The sequence below is a fragment of the Carassius auratus genome, chromosome 13, assembly GCF_003368295.1.
Source record: "Carassius auratus strain Wakin chromosome 13, ASM336829v1, whole genome shotgun sequence".
Taxonomy (NCBI): domain Eukaryota; kingdom Metazoa; phylum Chordata; class Actinopteri; order Cypriniformes; family Cyprinidae; genus Carassius; species Carassius auratus.
The window spans coordinates 3,771,205-3,787,128 of NC_039255.1; the positions used below are offsets into that span (position 1 = coordinate 3,771,205).

The following is a 15,924-nucleotide window of genomic DNA, read 5'->3' on the forward strand; positions in this document are numbered from 1 at the left end:
TTATTGAATGTATCATCTGTTTGTTCTGGTTACTTCCTGGATTCCCCAATAATGGAAGTTGCATCTTTGCAAAATCTCTTTACAGGCTCTTGCATGTACCAGCAGCCAAGATTCCTTTCCAGAGCATGATCGCAAGCTGCACATTTAAAGGCTGTGGAGTGTGACGTTTAACTTAAGCATATCCCAATATCAGTAGCACATCCTTTAGTCTAAAGGGGTCATATTCTGCACTTTTGTAGCATTTTATTCCTTTCCCCTGAAGACCATTGTGAAGTTTCTTGCACCAGAAAAGTTGTGATCTAGCATTAGACTGTTTTTGCTACTGTACCTTTAAGAAATTTCTGTAAAAGACCATTATGCTTGACTAACCTCTGCTTACCTTCACAGCTCTTTTTTTTACAATCAAAACAGAAAGTTTTTTGTTTTGTACTCATGTAGAATTACTTTACTTTTGTGTTTGTGCATGTTGTAATTCCATGCTTTTTTTATGCATTAGTGGAGCTTGCGTTTCTCTTTTCTTTTATACATGTGCACACATCAGTCAGTAGGCTCAAAAATTCAGATTCTCTTGCATTGCTCAGCGAGGCCTTTAAATCCAGTGACCCTCGCTTGCTTGTCATCGGTCTGCTCTGAATAAGTCACCTCACTCTTTAGGGCTCTTCATATAGTCCGCTGATGACAGAGTGATGAACACGAGTGTGAAAACCTTTCCCTCATGAGTACTCACCCAACATTAGCCATCCCACAAAATGCCTTTTATTTACACGTTCCTCGGGGTCCCTCGTTACCGTGTCGTCCGTCTTGTAAAAACAGGACACATAGTTTCCACTGCAGGATAATGACAGACGAATCCTGTCAGTAATGGTGGGACTTTAACAAGGCTGCTTCTCGTTTGACCAAATGCTGAACTAAACCCACATAATCTGTGTGGGCTTTAGCGTGCGTGTCCGTATGTGCAGCGTGTCACTGAACTTTAGCGTTTGAAGCGATGCAGATATCTGCGCTGAGGCATTTGCTTGTTTACACTGCGGTCACAATGGTGTGTGTGTGTGTGTGTGTGTGTGTTTGGCTCTGTATGACTATCTGCAGCCTCCTAAGACACACGCAACTCAAGGCCCAGGAAGCCATGTGCTTTACTCCTTTTCTCTTTCCTGGTTTTACAGAAAATATACAGTATTTGACACACCAGGACCCTGACCAAGCACTTTCACTTGTTTTTGCATTTATAGGGTCAGTACCGGCCTTCAGACCTCCTGTGCCCTGAAACCTACACTTGGGTGTCCATCGAGAGATGCATCCCCCGGCTCGAGATCTCTGCCTACTCTCGTCTCAATGAGAACGCCCATGAAGGTGAGCCTTCAATCATTTTAAAACCCATGACCTAGCAAATACACTGACATGGTGCATTAAATGAAAAGGTTCAAGTCACTCTTCGCACCCAGAATATTTTGCATAAATTAAACTTTTTTTGTTTTTTGTTAAAAATATGTAACTTTTTTTTTTTTTAAGGTTTTGCACTTTTAATGACAGCTAAGCACATTTTCTCAGCTAACTGTCAGAACTGTGATTCATCCATTGCTTTACTTTTGAAGGTCTCTTCACTCATTTGTTTTAAAAAATTTTTATTAAAAACTATTTCATTAAAAACTGCATATAGGTAATCCAATAAATACCAACATATATTGTTTATTTGTATTTATGTAAATGTATTTTTTTTTAAGATAAGATTTTTAAGTAATAACATGTATTATTATTAACTTTATTATTATAAAAATAATTATAAATAACAATTATAATAATTATTATTTTATTTTTAATAATAATGAATAATTTACATATTGAAATACTGTGAGATTCATCCACTAGCTCACCTTTTCTACTGTGCATGTTCAAAAAGATCCTGTAAATACTCAGAGACATTGGCGGCTCTTGTCTTCTCCAGAGCCACTCTGACAGGACCTCCCGAGAAAGTTCAGCCAACCTTCGCCTAACACAGCTCACTGGGCTTATCAAATGCAGTCTGTTTAGTGTCAAAATTACAGCAGGTTACTGGACCCCGGGTAGGGCTGCATGATTCTCGCTGAAATGTAAATCATGATTATTCTCCATGGGAACTGACATCACGATTCTCTCACACGATTCTTAAAATGAACAAAATTGTAACCCATTAGGTCAAGTAGTGGTAACTACCGGCTGGAGCAGTGGGCGTGGTGAAATATAGTGGGTGTGGATAAAGGTCTTTCTTATTGGTTAGTTATTTCACTTCATATAGATCTTGCACTGATTCCATCCACAGATTCAATGCATCATTCCGTCCACAGATGCAGGTAAATGCGCATGCTCAGTTGCATGCACGTGAATCACCATCATTTAGAAATCAGACCGTCTTTTATGTTTGAATCCAGATCATGATTTCTATTTTTTATTTTTTGAAATCAATCACCGCAAGTGAGTTTCGGGAACCACTCCATTTGACCACATCATGAACCTTTAATATCAGACTTACTAATCAGTTTGACACAGTGATGGAGTTGGTAGGAAAATCAATATGTAACAACATTTCCCATGACTGTAATTACGCAATATCAGCTTAATATCGGTAGCCATTTGGCAAACTCGCTCCTTGGATGCTATTTGGTTGGAGCTCAATTTGTAAACCGTCAACTGTGTTTATAGTTCTCCGTTCTGCATTGGTCCTTTGAAGCATGTGTGGAAATAACAGGACTGGATCCAGGCATGGAGAGCATCCAGGATTCTGCTGTGGAAGGTCAAGCGGGGTCAGTGTTGTGGTCACGGCCCAGAACTGTGGCTTTGATGACAATGATAATAATAATAAATATAATAATGTTAGTACTGACAAGCAGACGCCATGGCTGAACCAAAGAGGGAGGGAGAGCGCTTATGCGCTTTTTTTTTTGTACACTATAGGAGTCAAAAGTTCAGACACACCTTCTTAGTGTTTATTATTACTGTTTTTCACTTTTTTGAATAATAGTAAAGTCATGCAAACAATGTAATAACACAAATGGAAGTATGAAATGATGCAGCGACCAAAAGAATACTTCATATTTGAACTACAACTTCATGAAAATGCATCCTGAAAGAGTACTATGCATGCTGGACATTTGTTGATGGTGTTTTTTTTTTTTTTCAATGATCTGCTCCAACTCCAACATCCATTTAAAATATAGGTTTATATATGTTTAAGAATGATCTGTAAAGGTGATCATTTGTTTTAATATCATTCAATTAAAGCACACAGGCCAACAAATACAAACATATTACAAATACAAATATGTATATATTACAACAGATACAAATATGTATATATTACAATAATACTAATTGTGCTTCATTTAATTATGTATTATTATTATTATCATTATTAATGTTCTGTTTTTTAGACTAAAATTAGCATACATTTCACCTTGACTGTTTGTAATTAATAGAAATAATAATAATTAATTAAAAGTATTGTTGTTCTTATTAATTTTATTTCTATTCTTTTTTTTATTTATATAATCTATTCTAAAATTGGATTTATGTTCTGTAAGTGAAAAGTATATTTTTTTCTGTTTAATTTCACACTGCAAATACTCAAAGTCGTTTGCAGTTCTTCGCTCATATTATTCCATTGTCTCCAACATCACAAGACACAGTTAAGTGTGTCCAGATTTTTTGTTTGGTAGTTTGTGTACTGTAGATATATCTGTCTAGAGTTTACTCTTTTATAGTGTTTAATCAAAATGTTTTGGTCACGAGAAGTTGCCGTCAGAGAGATTGAAAAATGAGCAGTTTAATGCATTTCATGAAAGATTACAAAGGTATTTTTTTTACTTTTATAGTAAATAGATTAAGTAAGAACTAACGTATATACTATGTTAAGTGCCTCATGATCAAGTCTATAAAACTCAGAAATTATTTTCTCAGAATCTCAGAAACAGCGGCCATTCAAAGCTCTGGACATTCTGTGTTCATGTGACAGATTTGTTTGTGAAATATTTGATTATATGTTTAAATCAGTTACACAAAATTCCTCAGATTTCCCCCAAATGAAATTTGTGTAAAAATGCCATCTAGGTCTGCTTATGACAGACAGTGTTATTGAATTTAAATGCGTGTCTGACTTGAAGCACAGAAAGTCTTTGCTGGAGTGCTTCTGTGCCGTTCTTATGTAATCTGAGAGTTGTGTGTGTTACCCAGTGTAATCAGGACGTGCCACAGCAGAGGTGTAGGGGTGTGTGTGCTCTCCTGACACAAAGATCTGTTTTCTAGGGGGTTTCTAGAGACATTTCTGTTATTCTTTCAACATTGTGAATTCATATTTATACTGGATGATACAGGCGGAGGCTGAAGGGAGCATTGCTTTTGGGACGCCATCCTGGACACACCACAATGCAGTTATTTTTCCTTCTCATTGTGATCTTTATCCATCTATACCCTCATGTCTGTTTTATGTCAGACGTCCCCTCTGAACATAATGTTAAAAGAGTAGCTGACCTAAAAATGAACAATCTGGCATCATTTACTCACCCTGATGTTGCTCCAAACTTGTATGCTGTTATTTTTCCTTCATTACCATTCAAAGGTTTGTGGTAAATGTTTTCAAAAAAAAGTATTTTATGCTCTGCTAAGCTGCAGTTATTTTATCAAAATACAGTAAAAACTATAAAATATTGTGAAATATTATTACTATATTTTTGTTGAAACCGTGATAAAGAAAATTTGGGTTTCAAAATATAAATTTAAAAGAACAGCATTTGTTTGAAATAGAAATATTTATAAAAAGAATTATAAAATCTCACCCATCTTATCATGGCGTTTAGTACACTTTCCTTGTCATCAGGTTCATCTGTCTTCACATTTGACCCTGTCAGCCCTGTAAACACACTGGGGCAAGCGTGATTGTGCCTGTACTTCTCTTGTGTGTAAATATTTAAGTTAGAGCTGATCGTTTGGACGTTAAATGGAGCGCTCTGGAACGGGGTTGAGGTAAGGGTCAAGAAAGATTAAGCTCACGGTCAGCAGATCCTCACAGAGACTTTTGAACTCGTATCTGAAGCTGTTGATGAAGAAGGTGACAAAGCGATGATCCTCATGGAAGTGTCATGTATGGTAGAAATCTAATTTGTCAGCTAAATACGGTGTTACAGAGTTTACTAAGCAGTCACAGTACAACAAGTGTCCAAGTAATATGTCCTTATTTAAAGTCAGATGTTGCATGAAGCATCAAAACTGCAGCCAATCAGGCCTTAAAAGAAGAAGACACCATATTTTATTTGATATTTTATTTTATTTTATATTTTATTTTATTTGGCGTCTAACATGACCAAGAAACACAAGGCAGAATTTGGGACCATTGAGATTCATTGTAGGAAGGGCTCTTAAATCGAGCAACCAATCAAATAGTGCTTTTCACTTGTTGTAGTGTGGCTGGTTTGGACAAAACCAAGATGAACATAGAATTGAGTCAGACAGAGAGATAAAGAGACATCTCTCTCTCTTTTTAAGTCAAAACTGCATAGGGTATGTATAGGAAATATTCTACAGTCTATAATTGTTTTTGAATGATGCCAATAAGAATAACCTCATTGTAATCTTCATGGCTTCCCACACATTTCATGCTGGTTTGATTGCAGAGCTTGGGAGGCCCTTGGTCTTGTTTGACCTACCTCTGTGCTGACTGGCACCCAGACGCGGGCCTTCATTTCCCCAGTGTTTTGAAATCGTTCTTGTGGTGCCTCCAGTCCTACATGACCTGTTGTTCTTGGCCAGACAGACCAACTATTTCAGGCCTGTTTCTCAGCAGAGCTCAAGGCCAGCGGTCTGATGGTTGGCCACAAGGTCGATGTTTGGATTCTGTAGAAGCCACATCGGAGCCACATTAGTAATCTAATGTAGAAATGGCTGTTATAAACTCTGTGCACTCTTTCTAAAACTGTGAAGAATGTTTAATTAATCACTGAGGTCATTTCAAGGATAAGGATAAGGTTGCTCATAGCTCTCAAAGAGATAATTGACCCAAAAATAAAATTGTGCTCACTCAAACCTGTATCACTTAAACACGTAAGCATCTTACTCAAAAAGTTATTTGATTATTACGCCAGAATGAGAGTATAGTTCCTAGCCATATCAGCCTAGAGAATCACAACTTTTCATTTTCCGTCAGTCTTAGGACACGATGTAACTAAAGAAGAGTCAAGTTTTAGATAGGAAAAATATAGAAATTCTTTGGTCATTTTTGAAAAAAGATGCTAACGGTCTAATCAGATTCAATGATCTATGCTAAGCTAAGCTAAAAGTGCTACCACCAGACCCAGAGATCGGCTGAGAACGGATTAAAAAACGGTAAAACTCAACTGTTTAACTCTAGGAGAGTTGGAAAATGAGCCTATTACCTTAAATAGTGGAGTGTTCCTTTAATTTTTTTATTATCATCTACACAAAGCAGTGTGAATCTAACCCAAAAACACACAGTTTGTGGATCATATTAGTTTTTCTTGTTTTAGCTGATATGTGATATAGTACTGGTGGTTTATCTGACATAATGTCTTTGTCCTGATCTAACAAATCTTTCATCCTCTGCAGTCCTCAAGCAACACCTGATTGACTCAATTTTGTGTGAGTTCAGAGTTGAAAGAAAACCATTCTGTCAGGGGCCTCTGTGATTGGAGGAGAACAGTAGGGAGTCAGGGCAGAGGATGAAGGTATCTGCAGAGTATGTTTATTCACATACTGTTTGAACTCTTCATTCGTGGGGTTAATGCGTGATAAGGTTTGGATCTGTCTATCAAGAGCTTATGTGGAGAGACAAGAGTATCATACTGACCTTATGAGCTTCTCCTGACCATCAGGAATAGGTCATGTCATGTCAATAATTATATTTGTGTGATGAGTAATGAGTAAAACTATTGATTTTATTTGACTTATTTGGCTTCGTTTACACTGCTCTGATTTGTTTTTCAAATTTAATCTTCAGGATTGACAGTCTAGGGTGAACCTACAGCACCACAGAAAAATAAACTATAATTCATCTGAGTTTTTGGAGAAAAATAAACGTTTTTGAATCGGTCTTAACAAATGACTTGCTGTGCCTGTCAGAGCGGTTGCTGAATTAATGTTACTCGCTTGGTGAATGGATATTTATATCATAATGTGTAGTTAGGGTTACAATGCTGGCCAAAATTTTTGGAATATTCAAGATTTTTCAGTGAATTTGAAAGAGGTCACCATGACTGCATGTACAGTAGTTGGACTGTTTTCAACAGTGATGAGTGATCATAATCAGAAATGTTTCTTGAGCAGCAAATTTTATTTTAAAAATGGTGCGCAAAAGAGACTTCTTTATATACTCTTGACCAGTAGTGTACATAAGCACAGAAAAGTTCCAATAATTATTTTTTATGTCTTTGAGGAGCGTGCCGGGGTGTCAGAAACCTCTTTGGTCAGAGAAAGTCTGATTAATAACCTTTGACCCCGGAACAGATCTTGCTCCGAAGCTTGCTGGTGAACCTTAGGCACACCTGATTGAGATTTGAGAAAGCCTGATGCCGCTTGATGGAAGTGTTAATCGAGTTAGAGGATGGATTAATGGAGTAAGAACAGGTTGGTGGAAGGTGTGTCAGTGTTTATAGACGGTACAGAGCGGATGTTTGGATTGTCTGAATGAAAAGAGCTCATCTGTTGTGACTGCTTCTGTACAGTGTTTTGTCGTGCTTAATTGAGCAGCTAAAAGCTTTTATTATGAACTGTTTATTGCTGTTTGTTATCTCAACACCGTTCTTTTAGTTTTTTCTCTTTCTCATTAAATGAGTAAATATCTTTTGCATTTGCTGAATATGATGTACACAAGTGTACAGAAGCAGATTATTGTTTACCCTAGAGGACCATTTGTGCTGATTTAGAATTTGGGCTGGACTTGAATTTTAAACTCCTAGCTTGGAGATTTAATTCCAGGAACTACTGTTTGCAAGCAAAAAAAATTAAAAATAAAGTGCCAGTGGACGAATAAATGAAGTATTTGCAGTATAAAAATATAAAGTAAGCGTTTGTTCTCCTCTAACAGGGTGAGTAAAGAACCTTACTGGGACAGAAACTGAGTATTGAGCGCCTGAAGGGGTTTTCCAGGGAATGTTTTTCATCTTTTTGAGTGGAAATAATAAAGCTCTCAGTGTTTAGTTTGGGGGTGTAGGCAGGGGCTTCATACGGTTATGAGAGAACATCCAGACCTTGCTGTTCACGGGTCTCGTCTGCTCTTCATTTATCATAATTTATTGGATGTAATGTGATGGACTGCCAGCTACCTCTCTTTTTCCTTTCTCCATTTATTTCCCCTCTCGCGCGCACTCTTTTGCTGTCTGTCTTCCTCGCACTCTATTTATTCAGCTCTATCTGTCTGCGCGCTGCTATCATATTACAGTCTGGAGTAGCTAGCACCTTTCTCCATTACAGACAAGGATCAGATCTAATCAAATACAGAACATACAGATCTGAACATTTATGAAGGCATCTTTAATTCTTGTGACCCAACTAGTATAAGGACATTTTTGAATTAACGCACATTCCTATGACATTTAAATGAAAGAAAGCCAAATGTTTCACAGATTAAGTTTGAAGACAAACAATAGATGTACTATTCGAAATGAAGATGAAATATCAAAAATATGTTTCCAGGTGTCAATTGATTTTATATATTGCATATAATGCAATGAAGTTCAGACATTTATTTAGGCATTGCACAAGTGTTCACAGTGAATCTAATCCACCTTGTTTCCATTTTATTTTATTTTCCCTAACTTCTCTGCTTAAAGGAACATCTTAAGACCAGGATGGAGTTCCAGACTAGTTCAGGCTGGTTTTTGCTGCTGAAATACTGTGATGCTGCTCAAATGGCATGATCTGGAATAACACAACATACTGTATGCTGGTCTTCTCAACAGTGTTGAGAAAACAGAGGGGTTTTTTTGTATTAAAATGAGAGAACAGTGTGGGTACTATAGTTGAGATCAAGTTTTACATTTCATTTCTCTTTTCCACCCCCCAGTCTCCCCTTTCCTCATTCCCTGAATCTCCCACAAAACCCGAAGCCAAGTTTAAACAGTGTCTGTGTGGTGGATGAGTTTTACTGGTTATATTACAGGGAAACGGTGAAAATTAAACCATACCCCCTGTGTGTGTGAAATGATGAGGGCTAATTTACATTACCCAGCATCCCCATGAAATCTCTGTCAGCTGGCTTCCAGATGAGGCACTTCATAGAGCCATGAGCTGGTGTCAGATCTGTTCATAACAATCATAACTTTCACAAAAAAAAAGATTCTTAGCAATATATTGTTCCTCATCGGTCACTCTTAGCCTGGAGTTTTGCAGTGTTTATTTTCCCTTATGTTCTTCCAGCTTTATTTAAGGCTGGTGGCCTTTAGTTTGTGTATTTCTGTCAGTTTGTGCATTGTTACATTATTTTCCCAGTGCTTTATGCCAAAATAATTGTGCCTACTTTGTTGCATTTCTAAGTATTTTAGTATGTTCTTTAGCTTTATTAACAGTGTTTCATGCACAGGGCTGTGCACCATTCAAGATTGAATTAACAATGCCTTTTAAATCAAAATTTGAATTGAGGTGGCAAACAAGATGCTGAATTGCAATTTGAATTTAAGGAAAGTAGAATTCCAATTAATTGCAACATTCTAAATTGTCCAATTTTTTTTACATTTGAACTTCATGTTGGAATCCAGCTTCCTCCATTTGCAATTCCACATTTTGAATGTCAAAATGATTTCAACTTTTCAAAAACATAAAAAAGTGTGAATGTTAACTTGACAAAGCCTTGTTTCGTAGTGCCGTTGCTCAGTGCTACTATGTGAGTTGATTTGACGTTGTAATTCTTCATTTGGGTTAGTCAGCCAGGGCTAGTGGTTTATTCTCCCCTGTTTAACCTCCTGCTGCCTTGGAGCACCATGTTCAAGCTTCCACAAATGACTGCTTTTTTCTTCTTTTTCTTTAACAACAATTCCTGTTTTAGCTCTTGGGGGAAGGTGTTGGCTTCTTGACTGAATACGCAATGTGTGTCTGAATTTTGGCTTGCTGTAGTAATGCCCTAAAAACAAATGAGAAGTAACCAAGCTGTTCCTTCACTGAAAGAGTCATTGTTTCACATCTCTGGCTGTTCTGCTCTGAGATGCTGGTTTTGGAACAATTGAGGTCAAACTGTAGCAACCCTGACTGACCTTTTTCATCATCATACCTGGCTAATTGTGAGTCAGAATCTGCACCTGACCCTCATTTGAACCTTTGAGCTCAGATCACGTGCACTGATGTTTATCCTCCACCCAGTGACTTCATGTTGTTTCAGTCAAGGATTTCAAGTTGAAGTAGCCCTGTTAGATGGAGGGTCAAAGCTAAGGCATTGTGGTTGCTTACCTGGGTGTTTATTCTGCCTTTATAAGGTTTTCATTTTGAAGCATTTCATCGACACTACTGTTCAACGGTTTGAGGTTTGTTCGTTTCTCCTCTTCATTTATTGGTCAATCATGTGAACGAATGGTGTTTAACTTTCAGTGATCCTGCAGCACTTTAGTTTTTCAGCATTTGTCTTACTTTTCAGAATCGAATTGAGAATTGCATTTTAAGGTCCAATTCAGTTCCTGGATTTAAATTCAAATTGAAGTTGCACACAAGATGCAGACTTGCAATTTGATTTAGATTTTTAGGAAGATTTCTAATAATTGACACATTCTTAGAATTTCAGAATTGTAGTTTTTTAGGGTTTGTCTAACTCTTCTTTCTGTCCTTCTGTAGGTGATGCTTGTGCACTTAAGGAACTGGGCAGGGTGTTAGTGCTCCACAGGAGGACAGTGATGCCCTATGTGGCCTACGCCCGTAAGCGGAAGGGTTCGAACGACGAGAAGGAAGTGGAGCAGTACGCTAGTCTGGTGGGCCAGACGTGTGCAGAGAGAATCCTGCTCTACAGAGCCTAGAGCCCCTTCATACCTTGCAACCCTCTGTCTGTCTTTCAAAACATGAAAGTGTTTGTCCTCTTGTACACTTGTCTGTTTATTGTCTTCCTGATTGTTTATTTGTCTTTTTTATGTCTTCTCCCCATCTGTGTGTACAGTTTTGTTATGCTGTGCGGTGTCGTAATCTCTTTGAACTCTACTTTTAGATTTTCTGGCCGGCAGCGCTTTGTAATAATCACACTCGCACACATGCAACACGCAGCCACGCACATGTTATCTCATAGTGTATCCCAAAATATTACCCATTTACAAGTCACCAATCACATTTTAACTAGCTATATAACAAGAAAGGATGTGCGATAGGGCAGATTCTCATTCTGAATCTGTTGGGTTGGGTATTTCTAGACTGTCGTGACCCTGAAACATTTGGCCTCTGGTGACATGGATTACCGCTTTCCCAAAGTCTTAAATGTTCCCGATATTCTTGTTCTTCTAAAGTGACTAATTTTATCCAAAGCTATGATGTTGAGAGACTTTGCTGGAGGGTTGAATCAATCCATATTCCTGTGGAACAGATTTTTATTTTCTCACTTTGTCTTTCAGTTATAATAAGTAATAGCTTGAGTGCTTTTATTTTAATACTATTGTTTTCTTTCAAACAAAATAAAAAAATATAAGTCATCTGCTGGTGTGGTCTCAATTTATAGCTGTAGGTGGGACTGGAAACAGCAGGTTTTTTGTGTTTGAGCATTCTCTGGGACAAACTCCAGTCCTCGTTCCTGTGCTTCGGTCAGATCTAAAGAGTAACGTGTGAATGCTGATGCAGACCGCTGACTCACTCGTGTCTGGCCGGGGACGGCGTGTTTTGTCAGAAGAACTGGCTCTGGTGAGAAGGGCTGGGTGGCCTTGGTGTTGAACCAAGAAGCGAGAGCCAGCTGTCGATCCAGAGAACGTGCAAAATGAGTGTCACCTGACATCTGATGCAATTGATTATGTCTTTGGATAGTCACATGAATAATGCTCAGTCTCAGCTTTTGATGCCCCATTTAAACAGGAATAGTTTGTTTGACTGACATTTAGCCACAGTTTTGTTTTTAAAGGTGGGTTAATTGAAAAAAACAGTTGACATCAATTCAAAAGTATTGAGTTTAATTGAGTCTAAAACAACTGTTTTCTTTTTAAAATGTAATTTATTCCTGTGATCAAAGCTGTATTTTCAGCATCATTACTTCAGTCTTCAGTATCACATGATTCTTCAGAAATAATGCTGATATGCTGATTTTCTTATTATCATTGTTAAAACAGGTGAGCTGCTTGGTATTTTTGTGGAAACTGCAATATTAACTGCAAACCAATTGCACACCATCCCACAACTCCAACCTCTTTATTAAGTTTGCAGATGACACGACTGTGGTGGGTCTCATTAGCAACAGAGATGAGACAAACTACAGGAGCGAGGTGAGCCGCCTGGCCGGGTGGTGCAGTGACAACAATCTCTCTCTGCACGTGGAGAAGACAAAGGAGATTGTTGGAGACTTCAGGAGAGCACACACTCAGCACGTTCCTCTGACCATCAACGGTGCGACTGTGGAGAGAGTGAGCAGCACCAAGTTCCTGGGTGTGCACATCACAGAGGACCTCTCCTGGACTGAAAACACCGCAGCACTGGCCAAGAAATCACAACTGCGTCTCTACTTCCTACGCAAACTGAGAAGAGCCAGAGCCCCACCCCCCATCTTGTTCACCATGTACATGTATCATTGTGTGGTATGGCGCCTGCAACGCGTCCTGCCGAAAGACTCTGCAACGCATAGTGAGAGCAGCTGAGAGCACCCTCGCTCCAGGACATTTATGCAACCCGTCTCACCCGAAAAGCCCTCTGCATCACAGTTGATACTACCCACCCATCACACAGCTTCTTCAGCCTGATGCCATCAGGGAGGAGACTGCGAAGTCTCCAAGGCCAGAACCAGCAGACTGAAGCACAGCTTCATCCACCAGGCTGTCAGGAAGCTTTACACACTCCCGAACTTGCCCCCCGTCCCTCTTCTGCCCCAGGCACCACTGAATTATTGACTCCCCACATCCCACATCCCCAGACCCCCCCCACCCCCCCCCCCACCCCACACACACACACACACACAAACACACACTAATATACGATTACATGCACCAGTCACTTTGTGCAGCATTGGTCTGCTCACTACCTCATTCACAACGGAACTAACATCATTCTACTACCTCATCAGTCAGTTAAATAAAATAACTGCTCTTGAGCTCTTTGTCAATTTATCAGACTGAATAAGCTTCTTTTTTGCGCTAAAAATCTTTTATCTGCGCTGTTGTTCACTTCACTGATTTGCACTCTATCTGCCATGTGCCTTGCGCTGCTTTATTTAACCTTATTTTTAATTTTATTACGTCCTTATTGTGTAGTTGTTTCTTATATTTTATATTTGATCTACATTTTTAGTCTCTACTGTTAATGTTATCTGTGTGCACCGGGGATCTGAGAGTAACGCAATTTCGATTCTCTGTATGTATGTACTGTACATGTGGAAGAATTGACAATAAAGCAGACTTGACTTGCCTTGATATATTTTTTGGATCATTTGAAGGTTTGAAAGAATTACTTTGCTGAATAAAAGCATTAATTTCTTTCTTTTTTTTAAAAAAAAGGTAGTACTACAGGTCAATGTTTTTGGTGGTGGTTGAGGAGATTACCCTCTTCTATGTAAAGCGCTTAGAGAGCCTAGAAAAGTGCAATATAAATGAAAGGAATTATTATTATTATTATTAATGTTTTTGTTAATTTTATCTTTGTCTGATTCACTCTTGTGAACTTTGGTGAATCCAGTGATTAGTTCTTCAAATGTGTTTGTGTCTGGCCATGACTATCCTGTGCATTCTGGCTTCTGGAAGTCACACAAGTTGAAAACATTTAAATCACATTAAAGCTGCTTAGAGGAAGCAAATGTCATTTTTGCACGCGGTATACACTGGATGTTTGGGATCGTTTTGTCTGAGACTGCACGTCTCTTGTATTCTTCTTTTGTAACATTTCTCTTTCTCTCTTAGTCTCTCAGGCCTCTGTTGGCGCTGCCACATGGTGTTAGTGTCTCTGTGCTGTGCCAACGGAGCTCTGGAGCCAGCACTGTAAAAACACCAGGCATCATTTTACTATTTAAAAAAAAATTGGCCATGGTGTGTTTAGAGGGCTGTGAGCCGCAAGCTATTTGTGTAAACCGATCAAATGATTTAGTTTGTCCTGATTTAGTGTCCCCATCAGCACTGTGATATTCTCCTCAGTCACATTAGTGTTATCGTCTCATTAACTGATCACCATTTAACGGTTTTAAATTCATAAATATAGCTGAAGTGCTTAAAGGAACAGTTCACCTAAAAATAATTTACTAATTTTCAGGCCATCCAAGATGTAGATGAGGTTGTTTCTTCATGGGAACAGATTTGGAGAAATGTCGGTATCAAAGGTATCAATTTGCAAGTTTCGGATTGCATCCAAGATCATCTCCAACAACTGTGCCCCATACCGAGGCTGCATTCTTCAAAATCCGTTTTACCATCCTATTTCAGTAGAAGTAAACGCTCTAATGTTGTTTAAAGCAACACAAAATAATGGTAAATTCCCTCTATTACTCTGATAGCGTGCAGTTCGATTTGAAGAAATGTACTTGGATTTAGTAGCATTGAGTGGCGAGTTTCCACATGGATAGGCCACATGAACCGATGGGAAGCGAGGTAAACATGGAGTGAGATGTGAGGATCTAAAGTAACCTCTGGTAATGATTCTGCCGTCATCCCACTCAAATACTGGCATTGACTACAATGATTCAGTTTGTTTAGAAGACTGGAGTGCGGCGAAGTTAGCTTTCTGTTATTGAACAGGACCTTCTTGAATTTTTATTATTTTTTTAAATAAGCAGCATTGTGTGTTTTGTACTTGAACAGTAAGCTGAACAGTTTAAGGAGCTGTTTAGGAATGTACTGTAATGTCATAGTTTTATGGACTCTATTATGATGCTAAAATCCATGATATTCTTCGCATTTCTATAATATGATATAATTGATGATATACAAATTAAATATATACATTTATGCATTTAGTAGACGCTTTTATCCAAAGTTACGTATAGTGCATTCAGGCTATCAATTTTTACCTATCATGTGTTCCCGGGGAATCAAACCCCCAACCTTTCACTTGATTATAATATGAATGTATTTAAACAGTATACTATATATTTTTTTACTTTCTGAAACAAACAAACAAAAAAAATCACCATTGTTTCACCATTTGCACAAAAATATTACGCAGTACAACTGTTTTCAACATTGATGCTAAGAAATGTTTCTTTAATAACATCAAACAGCAGAAGAAAAAAATTATTGATTTCTGAAGGATCATGTGCAGTGTTGGGTATAGTTACTTTGGAAAGTAGTTAGTTAGGTTACAACGTTACCATCAATTAAAAGTAATCAGTTATGATACAGCGTTACCTATTCATAAAAGTAACGCGTTAGAGTACTCATGCGTTACCAAAAATTAAAAGCCGTTTGCAGCGGCTTACACATGACAGACACAGCCCCCGGCCCCTTTAAATGCACCTAGAAGTCGTGACTCCCGACAAAGAATAACGTCAGTCATCCGACTAAATTAACACTGCAGGATAACAATAACAGGAAAGACAGTCAGCAATCGGCTATTCCACATGGCGTTTTATTTATTTATTATCACAGAACATATTATTAATCAAAATTCGCACCTACCCAGCCTGGGTAGCTACTGTATATTATGAGCACCACAAGATAACTCCTGATTTTTCTTTAACTTTAAATAATGCAGTTATCAAAGTACAAGTATGCTTACTTGTAAACACAACCTTAAACAGGCTTGCAGATTTAAATCCATTTAGAAATGATGAACAACCAGCCAGCCAACGATCTAACAGAA

At 38.2% G+C, this 15,924-nt stretch overlaps 1 protein-coding gene across 4 annotated transcripts in view; it reads left to right on the plus strand.

Moving 5' to 3' along the window:
- LOC113112375 (arginyl-tRNA--protein transferase 1-like) overlaps window positions 1-11,634 on the plus strand; it is a 71,248-nt gene extending 59,614 nt beyond the window's left edge. For all 4 annotated transcript variants that reach the window (XM_026277916.1, XM_026277917.1, XM_026277918.1 and 1 more), the window contains 2 exons: window positions 1,230-1,350; window positions 10,798-11,634. In XM_026277916.1, the coding sequence (XP_026133701.1) occupies window positions 1,230-1,350; window positions 10,798-10,976 (300 nt within the window). In that variant the 3' untranslated portion in view covers window positions 10,977-11,634. The remainder of the gene's footprint in view (window positions 1-1,229; window positions 1,351-10,797) is intronic.
- Window positions 11,635-15,924: the final 4,290 nt, after the last annotated feature.